General features: G+C 36.0%; 1 protein-coding gene across 10 annotated transcripts in view; it reads right to left on the bottom strand.

Moving 5' to 3' along the window:
• Positions 1-305: 305 nt before the first annotated feature.
• PARD3 (par-3 family cell polarity regulator) overlaps positions 306-26848 on the bottom strand; it is a 445907-nt gene continuing 419364 nt past the window's right edge. For all 10 annotated transcript variants that reach the window (XM_084507958.1, XM_084507950.1, XM_084507957.1 and 7 more), the window contains 3 exons: positions 16289-16409; positions 5856-5983; positions 306-2418 (listed from right to left, as the gene is read on the bottom strand). In XM_084507958.1, the coding sequence (XP_084364084.1) occupies positions 2025-2418; positions 5856-5983; positions 16289-16409 (643 nt within the window). In that variant the 3' untranslated portion in view covers positions 306-2024. The remainder of the gene's footprint in view (positions 2419-5855; positions 5984-16288; positions 16410-26848) is intronic.

Genomic DNA, 26848 nt, shown 5'->3' with positions numbered 1-26848 from the left:
ACTCAACAGCCTGGAAAGTTTTGCCACAGAGTTTTTCTTTAAAATGTACCTTTCAAATGTCACAGGTATGACCTGAAATAACATAAGGTGCTAAGCTGAGCATTTTTTCCCTCTGAGGATATTCTTCAGGTGTTCAGCTGGGCTGTAAATCTTTTTTTTTTTTTTTTGCCTATGTTTATAAGCACTCACACAAAGACACACGCAAATCATTACGAATAGGATAAAATAACATCTGTTAAGGGTTTTTTAAACTTAATGTCTGCAGCAGTTCTCCTAAGGGTCTACAGTCAATACCAAGACAAGAATGGAAACAGCCTTTTATTCTAAATTTCGTATGTACACGGAAAGCTGTTTTACACAGTTCTGGAAATTCTGCGTAAAAGAGCTATTGTCATCCAATGTCACTGTGCTTACATTAGTAACAACTTTTAAACATGGAGTACATTATTAACAACAAAAACCATTAACAAACAGGCATAAAAGACACAGATATGTGTGCTGATATTTCACATATATTCTAGAAACAAGTTGGCGCAAAAATAAAATGTGCCAGTAAAAAAAAATAGGCATTTTTAAAATCACGCAATACATGATTTTTCTTTCTTGCTTTCTTTCTTTCCTTTTTGTACATGATATGCTGAGATACATTCTCAAGCCTTTTCACATCAGGATTTGCAGGCACTTCAGCAACCCAGCTACATTTTTACAATACATGAAGTTCAGACCAACAAACATAAAAACAGCTGTTGCAAAAGAAACTCTCATATCCCATATGCACATTCAAATATTACTCACTGCTAGAGCAATCTTTTTCATTTTAGTAATTTTTGGATCCTGACATGTTTTCAGGATGATGTGTAACAGTTTGTCTCCACTTATGTCTCATTCATGTACTTAAAGGTTTATTTTTAATGTAGCATCACGATGCAACAGTACAGTATATGGAAGCACAAGGCAATTGTTCACAAAGCTTCACAAATTGTAAAAAGAAGAAATTGTTTTCTTTTTCTTTTTATTTATTTATTTATTTTTAATCCAAAGAAAACTTTCTTTCTTTCTCTCTTTCTTTCTTTCACTCTTGTTTTAAGTTATCTCCCCAAACTATGACAAGTCTGTATCAGGTGACCATGGGATGACTCCCTCCTGAGTTCTCTTCCTAGACACAGTTGTCGTATGACCACATGAGTTTAGCAGTAAAGCAAAACAGAAACCACTTGTTTGTTTGTTCTTGAGTCTCCATATTTAATGCAATAATGAAATGTACTTATTAAGGGCTTGGCTGTGACCGTATAATCTCTCTCAAGTTATTTCATTCATAATGGACTGTGTCTTAAGATATAAGGCGATTGTAACAGTATCCTCAGGATAACTGAGAGCCTAATATTGTTTTCCTCATGAATTAGGATAAGGGCTTTTTTAATAAGCTCGGAGTGGGGAGAAAGACAGAAAAAGAGTGCATATGTGCATAATAGGTGAGGGATAGCTTTTCAGCATATAGATCAACTAAGACTGGTAATGACTCCACCATAAAACATCCTAGGACTGGATACTGAGTAGAGCTGAGCCTTATCCACTCAAGAGTGATATGCAACCCCCATCCTGACCCGAGAGAAATAAAAAAGGGGCATGTCAATGCTTTGCTCAACCTCAAATTCATTAATTTTATGCCACAAAGCTGCATGTTGGTGTAAGAAGTCACTGCAAAGTAAAACACATTACAACAAATCCTAGTAATAACCCATTGACAACTACTGAACTGGGCTACAGGGCTTGGTAAGCAGGGGCGGCATTGCTCACTTCCGCTATGATTGTCAAATGGTGGAAAATCCTTCCATGAATTGAACACTTGAGACAGAATGGCAAAGACATAAGGCCCACCAACTCTTTGCCCCTATTGTTAAAGGCACTGAAACAGACAACAGATATATTCCTTAGTACCATCAATTTAAAAAGTTTTCAAAATATAAGTCTCTATGTGAAAATGTTCCTTATTGCATGATGAGTTGATCTTCATTTTCTTCACCTCAAGAATAAAACGGTCTTCCCTTTTCTGGTGTTTGTAATCTGTTCAGCCTGGCTACCTGAGATGGTGAAGGTGGTACATCTTGCCTGAAAGGACCTTTAGGCGGGGTATAATTAGGGTCCTGAATTTTCTTATATGAGTCATAGTTGCTAGGTCCTTCAGAGGAAGTTTTTTTTTTCAGTTGTTGTTCTTTCCTTCTCTGCTCTTGACGGAGCAGTTCTTGTGTTTCCAGCATCACCCTGGCATTGAAGCCATGTCCCCCCATATAGCCGTTCCTCGATCCCTGGTAGCTGGAATATCTGGGATTTTCCTTTGCAGTCTGGAACCCTTCACCAGGGGAATAGCTCTGCTCCCAGGAGTCTTGAGATACAGAACTGGCATTTTTTCTGCTTTGCCTGGATTGAAAAAAAAAAAAAAAAAAAAAAAAGTGCTTTTAAGACAAATGTTTGACAACAATCCCTAGAAAGAAGGGTGCTTCTGCAAAGCCAGCAGGCTTCCCTCAGCTACAGAATTCTCAAGAAGCCTTGTCCAAAAGAGGTATCTTATCTCTTTTGCTGGGACAGCTCTTCCTATAGAGTTGAGCTATGCTTCCAGGACTCTCCAGTAGAAATAAGTTGTGAATATCCATACAGTATTACAACTATGATCATGTTCCCAAGAGAAAAGTGCAACAATTCAGCTGCAGACTAGGAAAGACCACATACAATGCTGTGCTACCTAAGAAACCAGATAGCAGCCAGCACTTGTAGTCACTCATGAAAGATTTGAATCTAGACTCATACATGATTAAAAATGCAAGAGGCAGATCTTTAAAGCATTCGCTCTAACACTGCACAAGTCAGAAGATAAAACACATTATTGATAAGTAGTTACACGGATGAGAATTTCTTCTTCACAGTTCCAGAATGAAGGAATTTTGTGCTATCAGGACAAAATTTTCCAATTTGCAATGGCTTCAATAAGAGAAAGGGTAGACAGAACCTTTTTTTTTTTTTAAAAAAAAAAACCCTCCATCATGGGGGTAGATAAATAAATCATATACATAGAGGAATTACAAATTCTTATCTCTTTTCACAATAAATCACTACATTGTTTTGAAGACAGATTATGGCTTTGAAATAGCTTTAATTTACTATCAAGCTGCTAGATACTTTTATGAATTTAAAATAAGATTGGTGATGATAAAGTAAAACAATTTTGTATTGCAGCAAAAGAGATACCCACTTCGAGATTCACATTGGTGTATGAGAATCAGGCAGTAAAACAAAATATATTGCGACATTAATCAATAAGAAAATCATTTAGTTGTGTATATATGGCTTGGTTTTACATGTCAACACACATGACTCAATTTGGTCTCATCCAATGAATATACATTGGCGAGACAGAGACCTGGAAAAAAGTAACAACACTTGCTGATGTTTTTGCAATATTCCTTCCACGCATATAACTTGAAAATGACCATATCCACCTATTTTTGTAAAGTATTTTGAGACCTCTGGATGAAAACTGTTATTCAGGATGAATGTAAATTATTACAGCATAAATTATAACATAATGTAAATTCTTATGCAAATTTTTATAGCTGTTCTTGGTATTCACATATCCAACTCTGCCAAAGAAACAATGTTTTTGAGCCATGTTTTATCACTCCCTGGAACAAGAGGAAATTGAATGAACCTCTGTAGGCTACGAAACTGTCAGGTTTCTGATCTAGAGCAAGATAAATTTTAAGTACTACAAAATTAACTTGGAGTTAAACATTGCTTTTACAGTTTCACATGGGACAAGACGATGACTAGTTGAACTGATTTAATTTACTGACTGTTTTCTGGTACTTGTTCAAAATAATTTGGCCCACTTTCATTGTCTTTCTGGGAAGATTCCTTAAAATTGACTAAAGAGTTTATTTGCCTCCAGTACTGATGATTTAAAAGTACAAAGGAAAAAAAAAAAAAAAAGAAAGGCTCCTAGAGACTATACAAGATGAAAAGCAACAAAGCTCCAGAATTAAGCACACAAACTATAAGCATTACAAAGCCATAGTTGCAACATTAACCTTGGGACCTAAGTTTCTGAGTAAGATTAAGATTTCTTTACAGATTGGTCCTAGAGTTACAAACAGTTTGTAAAGCTGTAGAAACAGATGTCCCAGCTTGTTATAGAAATATCACTGTATTCATAGAACTCAACTTTAGTCCAAGATCCTAAAATTCTGTCTTCTCCCAGTGCAGCTGAGTGCTGCGCTGCACTCCCAGAGTGCTCCATCACAATCATTAAATAATCATTAATTACTTAGTAACATGCATTGTTACCAGCTTGCTAGTCATTTCTGATGTTGAAAACCACATTGAGTGAAGTTCTCACTCACTCATTTCAAAACAAGCGTTTCTATGGCCCAAAGAATAATTTTTCAAATTTCTTGTAGCTGAATTTTCTCCTTACAGTTACGAATTTCTACCACTGGAACAGCACTGAAACTGAATTCTACCTTTTAAATGTTACCAGTGATGAAGCAGAACAAGGGAAGCAAGTTTTACAAATCACAGTTTTCAAACTAAAAATAATTCCTCCCCCTCTCCCCCAGCTTAAAAACAACACTAGCATTCATGCTTTACTACTTAATCTACTGCTGGAACTAGTAACATTGAAAGAGAATTTATCAAGATAACAAGCATAGCATTTATACATGTAATCACTTCAGAAGTAAGGTAGAAGTAAGAAGCAAAGGAAATATAAGGACTTTCAAAATAACATACCATCACTCTTTCTAAGAAAATACAATAACTTTACATTTTACTTTCTCACCTTCTTCTAAACTTAACAAATTTTACACTGAAAGGTGCAAATACCATGCAAAAAATTTGAGAGATCTGTTTTATTTTCAAAGAAGCTGGTAAGATAAGAGTTCATGGTAAGATAACTTTGATCATGAAGCTACTATTTGTTTCAGTAAAATAGCTATGATGTAATTGCTAAAATATGAGTTGTTAAAAACCAGAAAATTTGACACCAACCTCTGGAGTAAAGGATTCTCCATTCAGCCTTTGCCGTTGATATTTGAAAATGTAAAGACTATTTGCATATTGCTAAACTATGATAGTTTAGCTATGATAGCTAAACTGATTTACAATATCAGTTGGGTAAATGTTTAATAATTCTGGTAGATAAATATCAAATAAAAGATTTTTTACCCAATCCGTTCATTTTAAAAACCTAAGAATTTTTAAATACAGATTTTTTAGACAAAAAGTGCATCAATTTTCAGCATTCAATTGCTAATAATCCAGTAACTTAGAAGAAAAGTATATACTGGAGGCTCTTGTTTTTTTTGGATAGTTTCTCAGTTCCATTTTCTATTGTTCTGGGTCTTGAGATTACTTTTTTCCTTTTAATTTTTGCTTTGTATCAGCATCACAAAGATAGAATTTCTACCCAGTAAAGAATTATGTGACAGAAAAAAAAAAAAAAAGAAAAAAAAAATTTGACCTGTCAAAAGGGGGCAACCCATGTCATGCTCAGGAGATTTTTGTAATTGCAGAAAATGAAACTGTATGGTGTCCCACAAAGAATAGCTTTGTTTCAACATCTTAATTCTATTGGGTGCTGAGTGATCAAATCCCACTGAAATCAGCTCTGAAGTAATTCTACTAAAATAAACAGCTACCACATGCTCTCACTTAAGAAATTTTATGCCTCTTCCACGCTGAATACATTCCACCTTATATCAACGCTAAACAAAAGTGTCTGCACTAAGCACACAATTTTCCTTTTACAAACGAAATTAGCTCCAGGCTCATATACACTGAATAGCTTCAGACAGTTGCCATACCTGGGTAAAGAGCTGTACTGTCGCTGAGCTTGCTGGAAACTCTCTCTTTCTTCTTGTCGCTGCCGCTGCATTTGAACCTCTACTGATACTGAGTGTCTGCCACTCTGCGAGTATGTCTTGGAGCTTGGCTGTAAAATGGAAACAAAAATGTCTTAAACAAAGCAGAAAAATACCCACAAAAGAGCTATCATTTAAATCACTATTACACCATCATATTTGTACAAATGTGATTCAAGTAGCTCATTCATAAAAATTATGTTAAACTCAGATCCATCACTCTGCGTCCTGTGCTACAGATTCTGCTCCTGACCTACCAATTACAGAATCATAGAATCATAAGTTGGAAAATACCTCCAAGATCATCTGGTCCAACCATCCCCGTACCACCAATATTACCCACTAAACCATGTCCCTAAGCACCAGGTCCAACCTTTCCTCCTTAAACGCCCCCAGAGACAGTGATGCCACCACCTTCCTGGACAACCCATTCTAATGCCTAACCACTCTTTCTGAGAAGAAATTTCTCCTAATTTCCAACCTGAACCTCCCCTGGTGCCACTTGAGGCCATTCCCTCTTATTCTATTGCTAGTTATCTGTGAGAGGAGGCCAACACCCAGCTCCCCACAACTTCTTTTCATGTAACTACAGAAAACAACCTCTTCTACAGACTACGATGATACAACTACTATGACATGTATCAGAAAAATATTGGTCCAGAATGGGTTGTGCTCTTATAGTAATACTGAAATTTAAAAGAATTCGGTGGAAAAGATCTTTAGACACCATAAGCTAACCTAGCCATACTAATGCTAACTTCTACACCCTACTGAGGACCTGAGAGAGTAGGGAGCAACGTTCTCAATTCTCAAGCAATGATGTTCTTCCTTGGCATTGCCATCCTATTTCGCTCTTGGTCCAGGCATACACCACTTACTTTTCTGAGACAGGGAAACAGTTTCTGGTTTGATATGTTCAAAGAGACACATTTAGCAAGTCTGTTGTGGACAACAGGGAATCCTCTGCCACAGAGAAGAATTTAGATAACAACTAAACTGGCCATCTGAAACTTTGCGGACAATGCCAAGAGCACGTGAAAATGGATGGCCATTCTGGGAATGTGTAGCATTACCAGTCAAAATCAGGCAGGATGGCTGTATTCAAACTTGGGATATGAAAAAAAAGTTTACTTTTGTGAATATGTCACTTTTTGTGTTACTATATTATTCATATTTTTGATCTCTAGTTGCAAAACAGAGTGCCACAAAAGCCACAGAATGATTTTGTGATCACTGGGAGGTTAAGGAGTACAGCCACTTGACTGAGCCCTGGACTGACACAGCTTGTCTTGGATCTGCTTTTGTTAAAGCACATTTTACTTTTTGATCTGTGCGTTCCCTCACACATTCGCCCATAATGAACTCCTCCCCCTCCCCCCCCCCCCCCCCGCAACCCTTATAATTTCAGCTGCAAAAAGATATTATAATGGCTGACAAACGTCTAAAAGATAAAAGGCTTTTCAAATTCTTCTTACACTGAAGACAAGGTTTAGAAACCAAAAATTGTCATTTGTGACATAAACATCTCCTTTGTTTTATTATAGAATCAAGTACTTGCAGGTAGCCAAAAACACAACAAAGCTGAAACAGCTGTGCAACTTTTAGAAAATTCATCTTTGCTAACACTTCAGAGCATCAGTCTCAACTCAGAAGTTAACAGCTACAATTTGGTGAACAACTGCTTTTCCCCTTAGCTGAAGATTATTGTGTAAAAGTATCAGAATGTGAAAGCATAAACTATAAGTCACTTATTTAAAAGAATCCTTAATGCAACAATGATGTCCACTTCAGAACAGATTCACTCTGTAAAAGCCTCAGCAAAACAGTACTTCCAATGAAAAATGTTTTAGGAATGGCATGATGAGGCAACAAGTTCAGAAAACAGAATTGTGTCAGCCTTGTGGGAAATTTTTCTGAGAGATGAATAAGCTGTACATATGTATGTCCAAACCAACAACCCCCATGGAGATTTCCTACTATATTAAATAAGGGCAACCCATATGGAGCAGCATTTCAGTTATTGCATATGTCAACATTTGTAACTTTCTTGACTTTATTGAGAGTCTTCTGACATTTGGTATTTTATTGAAGGGCTCAGCTATGGAAGCAAGTGATTACCTGAAAATTACAAGATTTATTTGTGAATTCTCTCCAGTGTGGTTATAAGCAGCTTACAGAGAACCACGGGGAAACTTAGAAGTTCCCATCTCAACATCTCCATAAGGAATACAAGCACTTAAACTAAGATTTTAGAGACAATCTCATCATTTCATGGGTTCCATTTCAACAATGTTGGAATGCTTGCATATTGCCAGGAAGCTGCAGCTATGTCAGATGTGAGAAAATAGTTACCACAAACAAGACATGAAATCATAATTGCTACTCTTTATTTGAAAACAGTTTCACTTGCCTCAGTTCACTGTAAATATAACAGAAAAGGATTTTACTGTGCAGTGAATGGTTAAGTTATCAAACAGGTGGAACTAGAATTGAGCTGCTACTCAGTTTAGGTTTATACAAGACACTAAATTGCATGATCTAGAAGGTACGGATGCAAGTAAGAGCTGAAGTTGCCGTAAATTTTTTATTAAGGAAACAGAGGCTTTGAAAGCACTACTGGACTATGAATGGACTAAGACCAAAACTTAGCTTCAGAGAGATTTTGTTTTAATGCACATAGGAACTAATGATTAAACAGAGACAGCGGCTGCCACACCTGCCTGCCTTCTGTAGCACCCACCCACAACTAATGTCTTGGAGGGTAAAGGTCTTGAATCTCAGCCGTTCACAAAGAAGTTCATCTAACCACAGAAACACAGAAGTTGGAAGTGACCCACAGGGATCATTGAGTCCCACTCCTGGCTCCATGGACCACCCAAAAACCAAACCATATGTCTGAGAGTAGTGTCCAAATGCTTCTTGAACTCTGGCAGCTCAGTGCTGTGACCACTGCCCTGGGGAGCCTGTTCCAGTGACCAAACCCCCTCTTGATGAAGAATCTTTTCCCCCTGTCACAGGGACAAGATTTATAATTTGATGGGTCTAAATGGAAGCATCTAAAATCAATTAACTGATTTTCTGAAGGTACGAGTACCTGTATGCCCCATCTGCAATACTTAGCTAACATGAAAAGTAAGATACTTATTGAGTACATGTTGGATACTTATTGAGTCTACATACTGTCCATATCAGCAGTATGCTGTTCATGTAATCAATTCTGCTGCCTGATTTCAGGCCTCCAAAACTATAGCAATGAGACATAAAAACATTCCCTCTATACATAATCACATGTTCTATAATATAGCCTATATACACATAGACGGGTACATTCAGTCATTTTACCAGTGAAAAGGCATTTCTTTAAAATCTTTTCATTAAAAATCTCAGTGATACCATATTGAATGCCCTTGATATATGATTATGATAATATAAAAATGTAACATATTTATTTTTGGTCCCTTAACTTGTTCAGAAAAAATGCAAATCCCTGTACAGTGATTTATCTTTTCAAGATGCTTTTGATTAAAGTATATCAACTAAAAATATTTAAATAATTAGTAACCTTAATACTCAAAATCTAATTAGTATTTTTTACCAACATATACATAAACAGTGTTACAATATATACACAAACGCATCTATATACATGCACACCCCATTTATGTCAGCACAAAATGGAGATAATTAAAAATAAGTCGAGACATTTGCACATCTTTCAACAGCAATAACAACAGCAACAAAAAATAAATAAGGAATACAAAAAAATAATTTTAACACTGATATCAACTGGGTGACACAAGGCTAAGCACAATTATAACAACTTGAAACCATCCAAGAAACCTGGCAACAGCTCTGTCTTCACAATGCAGATTGATAAGAACTCTGGCCTTGTTTGCAATGAGACGTATGACAAGCATTGACCTTTTAAATCAGGATGCAGTCAAGGCCACAATAACAACCAAGGCTGCATTATACAAATAAATGTATGTTCATGTCTTCCACAATACATGTAAGTGACAATGATAGTTATTGCATTCAGCATTGTTAAGCAATACTCAGCTTGTAAAACTGTGTTTTGAGATACATGAAATTAGACAGTTCTCTTCTCAAAGAGACATTAATTTAAAACTAGAGATGTGAAGTTAGAAGTTTCTACAGATTTCTCATTATCCAAACAATATATTTTTTTTTCAGTTTGCACAGAATATACCATGTGTCATGCTACACTGACCACTCTTGGCAGTTAAGGACAGCATGTTTTAGGGTTAAAGGTCCCTCTTCTCTTTCCTAGCTAAATCTTCGCAGTTTCTTTCACTGCAGAGTGGGCATGTCAGCCCACAGAAGGTAGCTTAGTAAGTGGAAGTGTGGATCCCCCAGGACTGGCACAGATCAGAGCTGCTACACAATCACAGAAAGGAGGTCATGGGGAAAATCAAGAGAACTGAATTTTGAGCCAGATCCACCAGTCCTGCTGACACACTTATCTCAAAGCCTACGGTCATAGTGAGAAATTGGGAGAAATACTTGCTCAAACTTATAGAAATTCTAAAAGGAAAGGAAAGGAAAGGAAAGGAAAGGAAAGGAAAGGAAAGGAAAGGAAAGGAAAGGAAAGGAAAGGAAAGGAAAGGAAAGGAAAGGAAAGGAAAGGAAAGGAAAGGAAAGGAAAGGAAAGGAAAGGAAAGGAAAGGAAAGGAAAGGAAAGGAAAGGAAAGGAAAGGAAAGGAAAGGAAAGGAAAGGAAAGGAAAGGAAAGGAAAGGAAAGGAAAGGAAAGGAAAGGAAAGGAAGCTAATAGGGAGATGAACAAATCCTTTTGTATTTTCCCAGTTACTTTAAAAAGACTGTTATTTAATATTAAAATGTTTACTCTTTTTTCCAGATTAAGCTCTGTGTTTAACCTAGAAGTTTAAACTTCACCTGGGAAGGCAGTAGACATGAGGTCCCCAAAAAGTCTGTGGTTCTTTTAGTTCAGCACTAATTAGAAATAGATAAGATTAAACAACCTTGCCTGCTTTATGTATGTACTTGGCACAGCTGATAGTCAATCCAGTGACTGTATATCAAAAGTCAGAATGATAAAAAACATTTTGTGGTTCTTGTAAATGTTCTTGAAAGCTATATTTATTTCCATCTTTTTATTTATGTTGCCATGGTAAACAGAACATATAGCATTACTTCTTTTAAAAAATACCAACAGGTGTGTACTAATTCAAACACCATATAATAAGAAAATCCCATCCCTTTATGTATTTTTCTCTGGTGTACATGTAGGAAGCTGAATGGCATGGTTTGGGTCTAAGATTTCCTTTCTTAGGCAGCAAAAGAAAGAAATCTTCACTATGTCAGAAACTTAACATTTAGAGAGCCTTGAAGTTCTGCTTGGGTCATTTACATGCAGCATGGCTGTGAGCTATAAATATGTTTATTTACAAAATTAAATTATTTGATTTCTTTTTAAAAATTTTCTATCTTCATTTTATGCTTCATATAAAATGATAGATTGAAACTGGTAGGAAAAGAAATATATCTTTCTATCTATCTATCTATCTATTATATATATATATATATATATAAAAAAAATTTGAAACCTCAAGTCTGAAATGTGGAAAGAGATGCATGGTATTTCATTAAGCTTTCCCAGGTTTTACAATCAATGGATATTAATTGCACAACTGATGAGAAACTACCTGTGGAGAGAATGCCCTGCATAACTGGTTTCCTCTCTGAAAGAGACTGAGATAGAAAGAACAGCAAGTCAGCTGTTATTCTTTGTCAGACTGTAATGTTCCATTAGGTATTACCTAATATCTTGAATAACATTTCTTGAACAAGACTCTTAAAATTGATTAAAAGTAAAAAGAATGACTATACTGTTTTTCTTTCTCGACGTGTAGAGTAATTCTCCAGAATTTAGATCCTGATGTAAAGTTTGCAGTATTTGTTTTAAATATATTGCTATTCATTTTCCAGGTCAAATAAATATGTTACAGTGGAAGTTACAGTGATAAAAATCAGGCTTTTGTTTTTCTAAAGGGATTTTAGATTATTTAGGATTATGGTTTTGAATATGTTAAGGACCTGAATACAGGGATAAGAAATGAGTACCACTGATAATAAATAAATAAATAAATAAAATAACATATTTTCTCTTTAAATCTCTCATAGAGACAAGATCTACAAACCAACAAACAGCAGAATAAAACAAGTCCCTAGACTTGTTTTTATCTTGTTTTTACACAGTATTTATCTATGAAGCCATGCTATTAAGATTTCTGAAATCCTCTATCAAAATCTTGCAATTACTTACCTTTCATGAATCTATGCACATAATTAAAGGTATACTCAAATGAGTAAGGTAGTATATTTATTTTGACTCAGCTAGCTGTTATCCTTAGAATAAAAATATCTTTTTATTTGACTCCTAAATATTTAAAGTAGAGTTTGCGCAGCTGCATTTTTTTCCAACCATCCAAATGGATTTGAGATGACTGGAGAAGAATGTATTTGTGAATGGAAGTTGTCCATTGTTTCCCATTTTTAGAACCGAGTTTTATATTAAAGATGAAGAACTAAACCACCAACTTTTGTCTCTCCAGTCTTCGTGTTTTTTTGATAGACAGTGCACTTCCACAAGAAGGACTGGCAAGCAATTGTAGTGTTTTCAACTGATTAAATATACTATTTTGTTTAATTGGATTGTTCACTCCCATGATGTTTAGGGTTATAATGCTGTGGTTTTGTTATTGAAGGTGAGGATCTGTTAATTAAGATGTGACTAGGCAAAAATACAAGGTATGGAACAAATTACAATAAAAATCCCCTCACCGCGGGACTGGTGCAAGCAAAGATAAACCTCAGAAAACCCAACACTACCCAGAAAACTAATAAACAAAGAAAAACAGAAAGACAAAAACAGAAACAGAGAGACTCAACTTTGTTGCTGAACAGAAAAATCAACTCCAAAAGGATCTTGCATTGGTTTAAAATTTGCCATAGCAACAGCAAGGGCCTTAAACATTAGCAGACATACTGTGACTCCATGTAATTCTATATGCCCAAGTACACATTTCTGCAAACCTGAGTGGAATTAACACCAGCAGCATTAAAATGGATAAATCATACTTGATGTTATTTTTCATTCATTTTTTCCCTGTGCAACATCAGTCATACAGACTTGCCCTTGTAAGTCTTCTTGTACCTTGTTTTTGATACACCAAAAAAAAAAAAGAAAAAAAAGAAAAAAAAAGAAAAAAAAAAGGGCATGTAAGAGGAAAAAAAATCACAAAGACTGATAAAGTTATCTTATAAACAAACAGCTTTTCCATAAAGCTTTGACTCAACCACAGAATTGCTGGATTTTAGAGATGACTCTCCGTTGCAACAGTTAGTCAGTTATTAAAGCTTAACAATGTGTCATTCAAATGGCCTTGAGCAGGAATGCTGCACTGTTTAATAGACGGTGTTGTCTCATTCCAGCACTATCACTTCTCGTGTCTGTTAAGCTGCCTGATGCTGTATGAACTCTTGTAGGCAGTCAAGTATTTTGTTTACTGGCAGGGTAAATACAGCGTGCAAAAAGTCCAGCTCTGTCACATTGCTCATCTACAGAGAAATAACCTTCACTTGACGGGAACAGCCAGAAATGGCTGGGGTTAGGCACGGATCTCTCTGCTACAGATATCGCTCAGGGCCAGCATGATGTAGTGCTCCATGGCACAGAGATCTGTCTCAAAACTCTGGAGGAGTCTGAATGTATTTGTCATAGGTAACTGAGCTGTTGTGTCACAGGACATTAATAGTCTGGGAAGGATTGTAGTTGGTGACGTTCACATGATCATTTTGATAATATATTAGCAGGTTCTTGAGCTATTGAGCTCCTCTGAATATCCTTAGATCTGCCAGATTTCCGTCAGCATCCACACTGCAAACTTTATGTTCATTTACACTTCCTTAAAGTAACCAATAGTCCCACATCACATCAGCACTCTGTTCCCTATCCTCAATCCTCCCATCATCTTGTTAATGAGAAATGCAAACTACTTATCACCTCATAGCATACACTTCTCAGAGGATGAAATATTGTTCTTTTGCTTTTTTTTTTTTTTCTCCTTCTATCCAAACCAGGTCAGAGTTGGCTGCTGTCAAGTGGCTCAAGAGGCATCTCTGGATGCAAAGCCTTTTGTTTATGTAGGCTGCACAAGCCATATCCCTCAGGTGAAAGCATACTTTTCAACAACGGTCCACATACAGGTGCACTTGTCTCTGCTGTGGTTTGTAACCAACAGCTTACAGATGGAGAAGACTGAAAGGAGGTTGATGAATGCACATAAGTATTTTCCTGCATACGTATTATTAACTACTTTTGCATTTTTGTGTGTGTGTCACTGATATTTAATAGTACATCTGGATCTGTTTTGAGAGGGTGTCTTAACAAAGTCCGTCATCTTAGACTAATATGTTAAAGTAATACATTCTCCTTAAGAGAGAGGGTTATGGTTCCTTAACACTGAAATGACTGTGAACTGTTGAAATGGATGAGATCATTGCTTTATCCTTTCCAAGCACTGAGATCTTGAAAGCCTGGACTACACGATGGAAAAAAAAATATAATTCAAAAGTACTCTGGGCCAATTTTTTAAGAGTACATATCTAAAATAAAACATTTGGTCACCTAAATACTTTACAACAGCAGCTCCTACAAAAGCAACAATGAGCTTCAGAATTAATATTAATACATTAAACTGAATTAGTCACTTTGAGCTCATTTGCATGATCTGTAGAAAGGGAGTAAACAGAGAGATCCCATTTGTTTGAATAACAGAAAAAGGAAAGGTCAATGTTCTGACCCACAATTTAGGAAATTATTCCATTCCTAAGGTAATCAGCCTGTCATCCAAATAATTCCCTACTCGCTCATTACAAGAAACTATAATAAAAGCCAAGTTGCCTGTCTAAAGTTGCTATGGCATTTAGATATACAACAATGTGGCCCGTGACCTTCAGTAGTTAAGTTCCCAAGTCTTCAAGAGTGCAAGTTTTTCTCATAGACAGTTTTCCCAAGAACACAGCACAAATCTCTCTTTTGGAGAATAAACAGCAGTTGATATGCATAATGGGAAGTACCTCCTACACCCAGCCCCCTTTCTTCCAAAAACCATTACACTATAACCAAGATGAGCAATCACATTATGTTCACCACATCAAATCAAAAACATCTGGTCATAAAGAAAATGTTTATTTTATTTATTCAATTTCAGAGAAGGTTAAGGGTTTTCTAACATGGGAAGCAAGCCTATATTCCGATACAGCATGTCAGGTCACTTAGGGATACATTTACCTTTGTTCCTCTCCATGCTGCATGTTAAAAATACCACAGTTTCAAGTTGGTGAGCTTAAGATGGACGAGGACGCAACGACTCAACAGGTCAAATTTTTTTCTATGTCCACCATAACAGCAAGCAAAGATACATATGCATGGTAATGTTACCTGGGTTGTTCACAGTGCCCTCAGACAGAGATGTGGATCTTTGGATGTTTCCACCTCAGTCTCCCGTGCATTGTAATGCTAAGTAGCTCTAACATCACCTACGCTCATTTTGGAGATGCGAGAAATTCTACAGCTGTCATGATACAGCTTCTGTTTACTTGGGAATGTGAGCAATTTGTTCACCATCTTTATTATAGAATTTTGAAACAAAAATACAATACAATATTTATCCTGCATTTAAAGGATCCTAATTTAGGATACATAATTGATTAAAAAGCAACAGTGATTCATTCAATTATGTTAAACAAGATAAGCAGCATGGATTTACATAATTGTATCACTTTGCTAGATCAGATTGAACAGGATTTAAATGATCAATTAGGACGTATATCTCAAGACAGAAGAGTCTCAGCTAATGTAAGTGGCAAAGGGGTGTTATTGTGAGGCATGCATCTCTCTTCTTTTTTGCTGTGAAAATACATACCTCTTCCTCCTAAGGAAAATAACTAATCATAGAGATATTTCTTCAAAGAAAATACCATCTGCAAGTTTATATGATCTTTCTAAATTATTTATCATTGGTATGTGTTTTATTTTTATTTTCCTAGAAAATTTCAGAATAATTGATATTGCTTTTGACGTAAAAAAAACGTAGTAACTCACAGATTCAAGGGTCTAAACACAGAGCAAATGATGCTACATGCACAGAGAACAGATGGCTGAAGAAATTTAAAAGTGAAGTAAACATCAATGGAACAAAAATGTGGCCAGCAGAATAGGCAGAAGTCTGGTGGCAGAGGACCATAGGTCTGCACTGCCTTGTTCCCAACCAGAGCAGGGAGAGAGGTGGTTGGTGCAAGTTTCCAGATTAGGCACACTATGTACACTTACCCACGGCTGCTCAAAACTGTAAGTACGTCTCCTGTCTTCTACGTCCTCATCTTGTTTTGCTTGCTGAAATTCTTGTCTCAGGCGCTGTATCCGGTCATGATTGTTAGGAGTTGATCTGTTGCTAAAAGAAGGAAGATAGAAATGATCAATGTGACTGTAGTTTCCTAGCCAGGCACCACCACTACTGTATGGGGGTACAGACTTAAAAATAATTTCCAGGCATTCAATATAAAAACCTTTATTTATTTTTTATTATGACTAATGTCATTTGACTTATAAACTTCAGACAATGTAAGGATAGGATGAACGAGCCTATTGCTAAAAATCAACAAAAGTTACTGGCATCTTTTCAGTATATGTTGCTCCTTGAAATGAAGAGGAATACATGTTACTGTCAGCCTTAACAAAGAGGAAAATTACAAGAAAAGTGCTAATGATCTCTACTACTGAATAAACATGAAAGGTATTTCTTTCCTATCAATAAACTGTAGCACTGCCACATCTTTATTCCAAATTAATCACAATGTCTGAAGGCCTTACCTATACAAAATTTGATTATTTTTCCCAAGCAATAAGAGCTTGTCATCCCTCAGCTCTGTTTTTAACAAGTCTTTTAAGCTGATCATCCTGAAAGCATCAGAAGGCTCCTGGGCCAGTGAGAAGCCATGCCCCTGGCTGCACCGTGCGCAGGACTGCATTCAGCATCAGACTGGCTGCTGGCTCCTGTTCTGCAGCCGCTGGTGTGCTGGGGAGGGCTCAACCCCAGAGTTACCCTTATGGAAAAAGTACAAGTGAATCCTCAACATAATTTTTTCCCCAGTGCCTATCACAGGTAATCCTTTCTCCATAGCTCAGGTTTATTTGAAACTATGGTGAAATATATACAGGAGTGGTTTATTTCATGGGGCAGAGGGAAAGGGGATTTTTATTAATCTCTGCCATTTTTCCATCTGTGCAGCTCTCACCTGACTCCTACAAACCCCACCATATTTCAATCATGTTAATGTGGGAATCACAGGAAGTCTGACAAACAGGTAATGTTATATCAAGACTAACCAGAAATATTTTTGTCTCTTATTATGTTCTTTTTAAACCCCACATTTTAGTGTTTATTTCAAAAGAGATGATGAGGAATGGTCAGCTCTTACGTTCTTTCGAAAGAGAAAACCACAGAGATGCAATGGAAAACAACTCCATAGATCCCCATTCTGTGATACAGGGCACAATAAAAGAGAGAATTAATATCCCAATATCTTTTCATATATACCATATGAAAACAGATAATTCTGGAGTCCATTTGTGACTGTTTGCCACATCTTTCCACATTGGTAGGTAGAGTAGACTGGAGGACATAGATGTTTGAAACATTACCTTCCAGTCTTTTCAGTGACATTAAATTGAGCTTATCATTGCCTGGTTAGCCGAACAGAAAAATTAGCATGGTTCTAAAATTAGCATGGTTCTAGAAAAGAAGAATTTTTAAAGATTATTTTTTCCTATGAAACAAAAGACAAAGAAAATAAAGGAATTTTTTTTTTTTTTTCCCCCAGTCCGGAGCCTCAAGAAATGTTTTATTTATAGGTTCAGTCAATTCTATATGCAGATTGCCATTTTGAAAAGTACAGCTAAAAGAAAGCTTTATTTATAACAGGTGGAAATGAGACATTATGGCACTTTCAAAATTTCCCCTTCATTGTAGGTGTTTGGCTAATTCTATTTCCTCAATTCAACTTAATTTTGTGGAACAGCTTATCTCTCTTTGCAGTTGTATGTTATGTAAATTCATTCTTTATTGTCAAATTCTGCCCAGCTTTTCTATATAAGCATTTGTTTTTTCCCATGCATTGCTATACACAGCACTTTTAAAAATGCAATCATCACAATCCAATCCAAGATGTGCAAAATATTTCACAATGGTAGGTTGATTTTTAAAAATGGTATTTTTAATCTAACAAACAAATAGTCCAATACATTCTATACACATGGTGTTTTTTACAAGCTACATTGCATTTAAAATTAAGTGTTAATATTTGAGGTGTAAGAACATGTTTGAAGGAGAAATGCCCTTGAACTTCAGTGTGAAATTACTAGCAAAGCACTGTACATAGACACCTTGAAGTACTCAAGCTGATCGGTAAGTAATCAGTCTTTCAATCATGTTTATTTCAAACTCTAAGGGATCACAATGCAAATGTGACACTGGAGTGTCACATGGCATTCCATGGCAAAGAAAAATCTCAAGGAAAACCCTAAAAAGTACTGAAGAAAAGCCTATGCATCATAAGGAACAGACATATTCTACCAGCTCCAAAATGGGCTGTTGGAAGGGTTATTACAGATACGGGGAATTCTGTACCTTTTATAATCATTATTAATGAAAAGAATTACACCAACAGAGAAACAGAAAGTGCATTGTGTCCATGCCATGAAGCTAAAATGTACGTCTTTTACAGATAACCAAATGCATGAATTTGACAGCCTTTACACTGGGGAGGCAGAAAAAGGTAGGATAAGAAGGGTCTTGGGATATATGATTAACTTGTCTCCAGACCTAAGAACAACTTATTCCAATGATATTAGAAAAATAAAAAAGTCAAGCTGATGTAAGAAAAGTTATTCAGAGTTATTAAAAAGGCTTGATAACAGAAGATAAATCTTTTAACAATAGTTCTATTTTATCACAAAAGCAAAGGACTTGACCCAAATTTAGAAAATTGCAAAAGTGAATAATAAAAAGGAATATTTCACAGTAAAGAAAGAACTAAATTAAAGGACAAAACCACTTCTGTATCTACTCAAATTTCTTTTCACTCAAAAAATCTGAGACACAGAAAGTGATGTCAAGTGAGCAGCTGCATAATAATAATAAATAACAAAAAAATTTAAAACAATTTATTTAGTAGAGAAAAAGGGGAAAGGAAGTCAACTAGGGGTAAGATACCTTTAAGAAAAATGATTATTTAAGTCTTAGACTTTATCTAAGGTTAGTTTTCTTTCATTTCCATTTTCCTCTCAATCATGTCCTCATTCTCTTGGTAAAACTGTTCACCTGTGAACACTTTTCCCACTCTTTCACACTTTTTCTTTTTTCACTCTTTCCCACCAGTGAAGGTTTGCACATCTCCACCCTGGCCTGCCATGTTGTCTCCTATTTCTTTCCATGTCTTTCTTCATCCAGTTAATTTTATAATTAATGCCTTTTTTAAAAAATATATTTTTTTAATGTACTGTCTGTCTCCTACTGAAACTTTTGAGGTCTTCTCCACTCGGGAAACACTTGATAACTCATTCAAACCCCAGTCAACACTTATGATTTTCAAAGGGATTATTACAATAATCATAATTATAAAAAGATAATATAATAAGATAACCATAATAAGAAGCAGGCACATAAAAAAAAAAAAAAAAAAAAGTGAAAACCTAACTTTATTTTATTTTTTTTAGGTTTTGAGATGTTCTGTTTTATTTACCATTTTATGCAAGTCACTTCATTATCCCTTGGGATAGATCCAAACATTATATCCAACATGAAGCGGTCCTCAGCCAGTCTAAGGCAAAATGAATTTTGACTTGTTGGATGAAGAGGCCAAGAGAGGCAGGGTCATATCAACAAACAGACTACTAGGATGCAGGTGTTCCCAATGCTTAAACTACCTTTTGACTTTGGCAGATGTATGGTGCAAGTCCTCAAAAGTTTAATTAAATGTACCATGATTTGTTTGAGCTTTTCATTCAAAGGAACTGAAAATCTGAAGGTAAATCCACCTCAAAGAATGCAGGACTACAAGTGGGAAGGAAGGAGGTTAACTTGAAATCCATCCAAAGTTTATTGAAGATTTGACCTACGGTAATGTTAAAAACTTCAACAAAACTGGAATTACAGCAGTCTACAGTAACCACAGCTTGCCTAAACAGTACTTCAGTTATGAACCTTCCCCTAAGCCTACTTAGGAAGTCTGTGGACTTTTAAAGAAGACAATTAGCACCTCCTAGCATGAGATATAAACTATGTTTTTCTTCAACATGCTGTCATAATTAAGTGTTCTCAAAAGAAACAAAAAAACAAGGAAAGGCGTTAAGGGGCAAAGTAGATGGGGTTGCAAAGGAGCTGGGTGTCATTGCACCACTTCTCTATTCAATACCCAATTGCCTTCCATCTACAGATGGCACATTTTACAATCAGCTATGTTGTGTGCTTTAAAACATACAACCACCAGTATGGGCTAAAAATGCAACTGTAAGCAAGGCTTAGATAGGCAAGGGCTGTCACATATTTCCAGAAACAAGCAGCTGTAGCAATGACCATCAGAGTTTCAGATCATTAAGCAATGTCTCAGTGTGATGTCATGCACTGATATACAGAGTTGTAATGCTTTCAAAACAGACAGATTTTCAGTGTGATAAAGTAGATACAAACATGCTACTGAACAGGATGACTAAAGCTTTGGAAAAAAATTTATTGGCCTGAAAAAGCACAGAAAAGGGTCTTAACAACATTACCAGGCAGTTACAACATGACTAGAATAACCAAAAGGTTACTAAACAAACAGCGTTCTTTACACCTTGAAATCTTCTAAAACAGATTTGAGCTGTCAGGGACTCTCTGGTCTGACGGGTTGCTTAGATCTCTGGATAGCAGTTATAAAACACAGATGGGTTCTTATTTACTTCAAGCTAGCAAACAAATATCACCTATTTGTATAAAATAAGTTTCTTTCTCTTTGGACAGATAACTTGCATTACTTTAAAAATCAAGAGCTGAATGTGAATCTACCTGTATCTACAGCTACAAAGCAGCAGAAAAAGAGCTTATTTCCAACCCAAGGTAGATTAACGCTGTCCTTACTCTGGTGGCTGTCCATTAGCTGGCACCGTGCACCTTTACCAAAGTGCAGAACAAGTTGACTGCCTACAAAATGGGCCCCTTCCGTCTGGCTTGAGCAGGTTGAAAACAGCACAACAGAAAGCAGAGTGGTGATAATCTAATACAAAGGCTCCTGCTACATTTAATGAAACTCAAGCACCCTCTCGGCACGGTGCTTACTCCAAGCAGATGGATTTCTCTTTTTCAGATGGCCCTTGAGGGCGGATAAACAGAAACTGTCAAGTTGTTGCAAAAAACCATGAATGTAAAATAAAATGAAAGTATGCCCTTTACCAGGCTTAAAGTTAGCACCGTACTGCACTGCACAGTCTGCTGGTCTGTTCACCTTAAACAGACTTGTTAATCGTTGCTGACACAGACGACTGTGCCCACACACTGCAGTGTTAATGATGGCTGAGCAGTGATGGAAGTTTCACTCTTTCCTTCCTGCCAGCACATTGGCAGAGCAGGTTGGTCTTTTCCTACAATTTTTTTTTTTTTCTATGGCTTATTTTCTGACAGCTAAATACTAGTCCTCAAGCTTAAACTATTGTTGGTCATCTCCTTCCAGTGTGCTACATACAATGATTCTCTGAGACACCAGGGAATCAGTTTTGCATGAACACACTGATATAAACACGTATGGGCACAACACACAAACAGGACTGACCACAGCCAGCGTCATATAGAAGAACTGTTGCATGACTACAGACTCACTACAGTCAGTCTGAGAAAAAATCAGTTGCAGTTAAGCAAGAGATGAAATTTGTTAGGACTACAACTGTAACATGGTGCACTTGTACTTGTAACATGTAAGGAGGCACAGAAAGGTTTATTTTAAACTACTTTTGTTTTTCTTAAGTGTCAAAGAACTTATTGTGAATAAGGAATTAAAAAGTGGAAGAGAAGTGTAAAAAAAAAAAAAAAGAAAAGAAAAGAAAAGAAAATGTATCAATTACAAAACTGCAAATAAAAATAGCTTCTCTGAACAAGCTTCATTAAGTTTTATCAGCTAGTATCTTGGGGTTTTACACTCAAACCACAGGTCATAAATTCACAGTAAATCCCCCATATGTTCACCAAACACCTGAATTCAATTTCTCTTCTAGTTGTAAGAAACTGAATGTGCTGCTCAAATTAATTATGCATGCAAACTTAGCTTCTAACAAGGGCAGCTTCTTGCATGCTGAAGGGTATACATCCTATTTGATTTTTTTTTCCAGATCTTTTTCAATCTTGGCTCATTTCTACTGTTCAGAAGGTTATAAAAAATCCTTCTCTCCTGCCATTGCGTATTTGCTGAAATATGAATGAATACAGAGCATTATATATCTTTTAAAGTCTGCAAGTCTTAAATGCAGCTAAATTCAGGGATTGGCTTAATGTGACAGGTGAGATCTAACACATTACCTGCACACATACCTACACACTTTAGCATATTAACTCCATCAAAACAAAGATTTAAAGCCTAGGATATATGTCAACATATATGAATGTGAAATCAGCTCTTTAGGAAGTTTTATGTCGTTTCCAGTTTACTTTCACAGCGGTAGTCATCAGCTCCAGTACCAAACATACTACAAAGAAGCTCTGCAAGCACCCATATGCACTCGCTTCCTTCAGCGGCTGAAATGTCTTTTCAGATTTTGACATTGAGATTGGTTGATAACTTCACACTAATTTCAAGTGAGTATATCGTTAAAAGTCTAAAATATACATCTATATTCTCAGGGCTAAAAAGGTAGTCTCAAATGCTGTTAATTCAGCACTCGCTTCAGATGTGATAGCCATAAACAACACAGAGGGATAGAGCTGATGGGGAGGTCACTTCACTACAACAGTTTCTTCAAACTCTCTAGACAAAATTTCACTTTAAGTCCCTATGTGACCATTCTGTAGCAGGGCCATCATTTTACAAACAGTGAAATTTGAAGAATGCACCCAAGACCCTTTTTATTGCCACCATCACTCTTCCTTATTAGCCTGTCAGAGCCTGCACACCGGAGACAGAAATCCAGTCTTACTTTTCAGGGGAGTACTTCTACTAAAAAGAAAAGCAGAGATTTTAGGAGTTTGTTATAAACATCTGAAAACAGATACTCAGCTACTGGGTTATCATGCAGTCTAAACCTTCCTTTAGAGCTGTTAGATTTTGCAGATACAAGCTAAGGCAATTTTCAACTACATAAAACTTGTTACAGCTGTTGTTATAGGGTATTGCATTTTTGAAGTTAACAAAAGAAAAAAAAAAAAAAGGAAAAAAGAAAAAAGAAAAAGAAAGAAAAGGGAACACCACATATAACCTAAACAAAAATGTGACACCTAACCCTGAATTTCATATCAAAATATTAGGGAAATAGCAAAAGCACACCTACAAAGATTTAATAAATCATGGGAAAAGAAAATAAAGTTTAAACTTTGATCAAGCTAAGGAAAATTTAGCATTTTTGATTCTATCTGAAATAAAAAGTTCTGTCAGAGGCAGGCGAAGAAGCAGGCTCTGATCTTATAAATTTCTTCTCATCCTAACTGGAACAGACAATGCTGGTTCCAGTGCTGTAATGTCTGATAAACATCCACAATTAGTCATCACAGAATATTTTGTGTCAATACAAGGAGGCTTGCCTGGCCCAGTAATACAAATACACTTAACAAAGACCACAGAGTATAAATCCTCTCATGGCCTAGCTGGCCATTCCTGTGCTAACAGAAGGGATCATCGGAGCAATCCCAAGCAACCTTCAGGTGATGTCAGCCATCATCTCCAAGCTAATCCAACTGCTTTGCTGGAAGCTATTTAGGGAGTGCTCTCTCTGATCTCCTCTCCAGATGAGACATAGAGCAGAATTCTTCGTCAGTGGAGCTGCAATAAGCAGTCAGGGAGCAGTAACTTAAAGCACACCAGCTATTTGCAAAAAAAGACATCTGCCCATAGCCAGCACCACCTGGATAGTGTGAATGTTGTTACATAGGGACAACCCAGCTTACTCCAGCACACCTTACATGACTTCAGCTATGGAAACATGGTGACAGTTTACAGTATAAAATCTGCTTGACAGCCAAACTCTATCCAACATTATCAGGCGGAAAAAAAGCCTGCGTCTTTTCATGGGTGGATCCTGATTGCACCTTTTGATTTGAAGGATGCACTGAAACTGAGTGACTAATATACTATCCTTGTAAATGGTGAAATTTAGTTTCATTCCAATGCCAAAAAAAAAAAATCTTTAAGAGGCATTTAGGTCTTGCTTAACACACTGACATAAGCTATACTTGAAATATATATATCTATATATATTAAATTGTTTTACTTCTCTTTAACTACAGATAAAAGCTTAGGAAATAGATTTCAGGCTGTTGTAACTAGCAAAATGCAACAGAATGTTTTTGACTCATAAGCATTTGCCCTCACTAAAAATGACATTTTTATTTTTAAGTAACAAATAGAACTATGGTATCAAGCAGTACATCACTAGAGAAACTGTGATGTACAGGCAAAGACATCTCTTTAAAATGCCTGAACATTTAAAAAGATCATACATTACACAAAGTTCACGTGGCATCCACAGTCCCTAGCAGCAGCTAATATAGTTATGCCATAATTATTTCTGTTCTTTAACAGAGAGGCTATTGCATTATAAATCTCCAAATAATATTGTGATTGATTTTACATTACATCTTACTCTAACGATAGACCAATTTCCACGTGCAGAATGAGAAGTTGTCCATTAAAAACAAACAAAAGTGACTGGCCTAAAAATTCCAGGGCTAGGTCAAAGCTTTGTGAGGTTTCAGAAATCTGAAACTTGGGAAAATTCCCTCTGCTAGGAGCATCAGTAGCTGATGAGAAAATCTACATAAAACATAGAGAAATGTGGAATCAATGTTTTATTTTTGACAATAAATAATCTGCAACCTCTAAATAAAACTTTAAATCTGAGCTTATTGTTAAGCATTTCATCAGTTAGTGTCTGTGCGTGCAGTTTCCCCTATGACTCAAGTATGAAAAAATGAAAATCAAAGCTACGACTGATTACTTCAACTGGTGCTTAAATTCACATGGCTGGTGCCTTCTTATGAAGTTGATCGCTAAGATTTATACTGAGTAACAAAAAAAAAATAATTAAGAGTTTTAATTAAGTAATATTTATATCTGAAGATAAAAAATCTTTATGATATCTTGTAAAACAACTGATTTTGGGATAAATTCTTTACAGCATTTTACTGTAAAATGATTTTAAAGATTTTAATAAATTTTAATTATGCATTACCACCACACATTCTTGATTAACTTAAAACTAGAAATTGCCATAAAGTGATGGTCTGAGAGCTATTAAAAAAAAAAAAAAAAAATCTATTCTAAGCAGGGACAGAGAAGAAAAGCACTTGCCTTTTATCAAAAAATTCAGTAGGTTACTCAGGAAATCATCTAGGATTCAGCTTATACTACACAATATATTTGCAAAATATTTCATTTATTTTTTCTCTTGGAAGTGCTGAAAGCATCTGTTCCTCTGGAATTATTTTTTTCAGATGTACTGAGCAGGATGCTCAGTAATTGCCGATGATTTGCAATGTTTTGAAACACTGGATAAGAAATACTGAAGTCTTATCTTTATTATTCTTGGGTGGCTTAGTCTCATCCCAAGCACTGATTTCAGATACTCAAATGTGGGTATTTCTTTCACTGTAGAATAAATACAGTATTTACTTGTAACACCATTTTATTGGTTTACCAAGACAATTAGCCTGATAAAGGTTATAGGAAAGCTAAGCTATTTACCAGGAAAAGGTAAAGGCAGGATTTTTTTCAACCAATTTTATTCATCTAAAAGGTAGGTGTGATGTTAAAACTAGATATCTAGGCCCTTTGTGAGGGAAATATACAGAAATAAATTACTCCAGGGTGGAAATTCACAGCACCTGTCTTAGGATGCAATTACTCACCCTTGAGAGCTCATTAGTTCTCTTCATTGACGAAGAAGTATAGAGTGACGAGCTCAGTCTTCAATAGGTAGATTTAGACAACTATATGAGAGCAGATGAATCATACCCTAGATGACTAATTTGGACTCAAGGTAAATGAAAAATTAATTCTCCTGAGAAGGTGTAGTGCCAGCAATGCGTGGTGGAAGGTGATAGTCAACTGGCATGGCAGCATAATCTAACCATTTAGTCCTTAGGCAGGAGAAATAATTAGAATAAAATTTTCTGCCCGTCTGTGATCCATGGTCACTCAGCCTGTCTGTATTTGAGTTCACATATCTATAAATTGGCAAAGTGATTCTGAGAGCCTGCATAAAGTGGGACCAAGGGACATGGTTTAGTGATAGGACTCGGTAGGTCAGGCTGATGGTGGGACCTGATGATTTGAAGGTCTTTTTCAGCCTAGTTGATTGTATGTTTTTGTTCTAATTTACTGTACTACAATTTTACTGATTTTACAGAGTATACAATGCTACTCTTTGTAATTCAAATTTATATTTAATTATATATTTAATATACTTTAGCTTTTGGTTAGCCCTGAAGTAGTCAGTCAGTTGGACTGGAAGGTCCCTTTCTTTTCTTTTCTTTTCTTTTCTTTTCTTTTCTTTTCTTTTCTTTTCTTTTCTTTTCTTTTCTTTTCTTTTCTTTTCTTTTCTTTTCTTTTCTTTTCTTTTCTTTTCTTTTCTTTTCTTTTCTTTTCTTTTCTTTTC

This window comes from Aythya ferina, assembly GCF_964211825.1.
Source record: "Aythya ferina genome assembly, chromosome: 2".
In the NCBI taxonomy this organism is placed as follows: domain Eukaryota; kingdom Metazoa; phylum Chordata; class Aves; order Anseriformes; family Anatidae; genus Aythya; species Aythya ferina.
The sequence above is the reverse complement of the archived record's forward strand: the minus strand, read 5'-3'. Positions and strand labels throughout refer to the sequence as shown.